The sequence below is a fragment of the Mus caroli genome, chromosome 1 (assembly GCF_900094665.2).
Source record: "Mus caroli chromosome 1, CAROLI_EIJ_v1.1, whole genome shotgun sequence".
NCBI lineage: Eukaryota > Metazoa > Chordata > Mammalia > Rodentia > Muridae > Mus > Mus caroli.
This window is the reverse complement of record NC_034570.1, coordinates 57,189,012-57,190,451: the sequence shown is the minus strand read 5'-3', so window position 1 is coordinate 57,190,451 and position 1,440 is coordinate 57,189,012. Positions and strand designations below refer to the sequence as shown.

The 1,440-nt window shown below is 38.2% G+C and overlaps 1 protein-coding gene across 2 annotated transcripts in view; it reads left to right on the top strand.

The window, feature by feature from the left end:
* The window catches only part of Ndufs1 (NADH:ubiquinone oxidoreductase core subunit S1), a 36,477-nt gene that overhangs the window by 3,664 nt on the left and 31,373 nt on the right, over positions 1-1,440 (top strand). For both annotated transcript variants that reach the window (XM_021174853.1, XM_021174861.1), the window contains exon 2: positions 1,227-1,292. In XM_021174853.1, the coding sequence (XP_021030512.1) occupies positions 1,232-1,292 (61 nt within the window). In that variant the 5' untranslated portion in view covers positions 1,227-1,231. The remainder of the gene's footprint in view (positions 1-1,226; positions 1,293-1,440) is intronic.

Here is a 1,440-nt window from a genome sequence, read left to right as displayed (position 1 = left end):
AAAAAAAAAAAAAAAAGAAAAAAGAAAATGCTTCCATAAACCCTGTTATAGCTGTCTCGTATGAGGCTATGCCAGTGCCTGGCAAATACAGAAGTGGATGCTCACAGTCATCTATAAGATGGAACACAGGTTTTCTGCACAAGAGCAGCAAGTGCTCTTGAGCCTCTGAGCCTCTCCAGTTACCTTTCCATTTTTGAGTCAGGGTCTCACCAGGTTACCCAGGTTAGTACTGAGCTCAGTCAAGGTCTAGGCAGTCTGGGAACATGGGATCCTGCTGCTTTGGTGTCCCAGATAACTGAGATTAGGCCTCTAAAACACCCAAAACAACATAGGACCATTGTTTTAAAGCCTATCTTTACTAGCGTTTGGGAACTGGTATTGAAAGTAGGAAGATGCCAGGAGTTCATAGTACATTTAGGATAGAAGCATAATACAAGCAATTGTAGGACTGTGAGAGAACGAAGCTCCTCAAAGATGCATATAAAATGAGTGTGCTGGAACTAGTTGTGGTAGCACCCAGGAAGCAGAGGCAGGAGAATTGCTTCAAGACTAGCCAAGATTAATAATAAGACCTTGTCTCAACAAACAAAATTCCCAGTATACTGGTAGGAGGTGAAGGCAGAAAGGTATTTTATTTTAGATAGCTATTAGTGACAGTTATTCTTACAACTTATTTTACTTTATTCTTAATTCTTTTTCTTTTGAGGTGTTTCCTGTATCTCTGCCTGACTTCAAACTTGCTGTAGCAGATGCCCTTATACTTCTGATCCTTCTGCCTTTACCTCTCAAGTTTAGGGATTACACTCATATAATCTGGATTTTGCTGTACTGGTGTTAGAAGCTAGGACTTCCTCAGTGCTAGGCAAGCACTCTTGTACCAGCTAAGCTGTATTGCAAGCTCTTACCGCTTTCTTCTGGCTATATCAGAATTGCCCTTTACTTTGTATTACAAAGCCCAAGTTTAGTGCTGGAGATGTAGCTCAGTTGTACCTTACCTATCCAAGGACCCAAAGCCTACTACATACTGTCTACTTCTTAGCTATTTCACGTTGTATAAACTAATGTCTCTGGGACTGCATTATATATGTACAATTAGAGGGAAAAGAGTGGGACTTCTGAATATTCTCTTAGAATAATGTATGCGTAACCATAAAACAGTACCAGAAATTTTATAAGTAAGTTCTTTTCCTTCTACAAAATTAATATTTTTTTTTAATGTTTTTTAGCCATCATGTTAAGGATACCTATAAAAAGGGCCTTGATAGGCCTTTCTAATTCTCCTAAAGGATATGGTAAGTTTTTGTTGTATATTCATTAATTTTTTTAATATTTATTTTATGTATATTAGAGTACGCTGTAGCTGTCTTCAGACACACCAGAAGAGGGCATCAGGTCCCGTTACAGATGGTTGTAAGCCACCATTCATATTTTTTTTTTTTT